This window comes from Nanorana parkeri, unplaced genomic scaffold, assembly GCF_000935625.1.
Source record: "Nanorana parkeri isolate BGI_ZX_2015 unplaced genomic scaffold, ASM93562v1 scaffold4708, whole genome shotgun sequence".
In the NCBI taxonomy this organism is placed as follows: Eukaryota; Metazoa; Chordata; class Amphibia; order Anura; family Dicroglossidae; genus Nanorana; species Nanorana parkeri.
Genome location: NW_017310970.1, coordinates 9,104 through 10,779, shown reverse-complemented (window position 1 = coordinate 10,779; position 1,676 = coordinate 9,104). Strand labels below are relative to the sequence as shown.

Below are 1,676 nucleotides of genomic sequence, written 5' to 3'. Positions count from 1 at the left end.
AGGAAATCCCTCAGGCCTGTCCTCTGTATTGCCGGGATTCCATAGAGGAACATCATGAGATCTCTCAGGCCCATCCTCTGTATTGCCGGGATTCCATGGAGAAACATCATGAGATCCCTCAGGCCCATCCTCTGTATTGCCGGGATTCCATGGAGGAACATCAGGAAATCCCTCAGGCCTGTCCTCTGTATTGCCGGGATTCCATAGAGGAACATCATGAGATCTCTCAGGCCCATCCTCTGTATTGCTGGGATTCCATGGAGAAACATCATGAGATCCCTCAGGCCCATCCTCTGTATTGCCGGGATTCCATGGAGGAACATCAGGAAATCCCTCAGGCCTGTCCTCTGTATTGCCGGGATTCCATAGAGGAACATCATGAGATCTCTCAGGCCCATCCTCTGTATTGCTGGGATTCCATGGAGAAACATCATGAGATCCCTCAGGCCCATCCTCTGTATTGCCGGGATTCCATGGAGGAACATCAGGAAATCCCTCAGGCCTGTCCTCTGTATTGCCGGGATTCCATAGAGGAACATCATGAGATCTCTCAGGCCCATCCTCTGTATTGCTGGGATTCCATGGAGAAACATCATGAGATCCCTCAGGCCCATCCTCTGTATTGCCGGGATTCCATGGAGGAACATCAGGAAATCCCTCAGGCCTGTCCTCTGTATTGCCGGGATTCCATGGAGGAACATCAGGAAATCCCTCAGGCCCATCCCCTGTATTCCTGGGACTCCACACAAGAACATCATGAGATCACTCAGGCCCTTCTTCTGTATTCCCGGGATTCCACACAGGAAGATCTCACCATCCCCCACCATGATCAGGTAGGAGGAACTCAACACCTAGAAGTAAGTTTAAACTCAATGAGATGACGTTCCTGTTCCCGTAGAGCTTACTTTTTCATGTGTTCTATCATTTTGGGGTTTAGGGTAAGGACCTGATGGATATGAAAGTTGAGGTTGAAGAGGAAGAGGAAGAGAAGTTTGTGAGCGGAGCTCAGCAGTCTATGGAGGAAGTTGGGATGATTCAGAAAAGTAAAAAGGATTCCACTCTAGACATCGGCACAGGTAAGTAATAAACACGAAGTGTACTGATTTACGTCTTCAGTTCATACAAAGTATGGGGTGTGCCCAAAAGTTCTGGAGAATTAGCAGACATTCAGGAAAACATGAGGTAAGATGAAGCTAAATGATTAACGGTAGACCAGCAAAGTTGAGAAGCCAAGTCCTCTATATGAGCTTTAAATGCCTGAAGTGTTCCGATTTGTCAGTTTGCTTCTACGAGGATGCGGCGAGCAGTTTGAGGAGAAATGTTAGATAATTATCAGAACGTCACATCTTCTGGTACGATGAGACTAAATGATACCCGGAGATTCATGATGCCAGTTTGATCTGAGAGTCATTTTACCTATTGGAAGCTGAAGATGAAGTCTTCACACAATCTACATCAGGGGCGCCCACAATTTTGCGTCTGGAGATCTACTTTTCATATGATGAGCTCAATGAGATCTACTAACGAAAAAACACCTGCGTCCAGGGGCGGGAGGGGGCGTGGCGGTGCATTGAAGTCAATAGCACTGCAGCCAGGCATCACAGGCAGGCCCCTCGCCCACAGTGCGATCACCGTCACCCGGAACGCAGGCACATTAGTTCCTGCGTTCCAGTCCA

General features: G+C 48.4%; 1 protein-coding gene across 1 annotated transcript in view; it reads left to right on the top strand.

Moving 5' to 3' along the window:
• Positions 1–937: 937 nt before the first annotated feature.
• LOC108803996 (gastrula zinc finger protein XlCGF26.1-like) overlaps positions 938–1,676 on the top strand; it is a gene marked incomplete at its 5' end in the record, with an annotated part of 4,873 nt that continues 4,134 nt past the window's right edge. The window contains one exon of the mRNA XM_018575770.1: positions 938–1,076. Coding sequence (XP_018431272.1) covers positions 938–1,076 — 139 coding nt within the window. The remainder of the gene's footprint in view (positions 1,077–1,676) is intronic.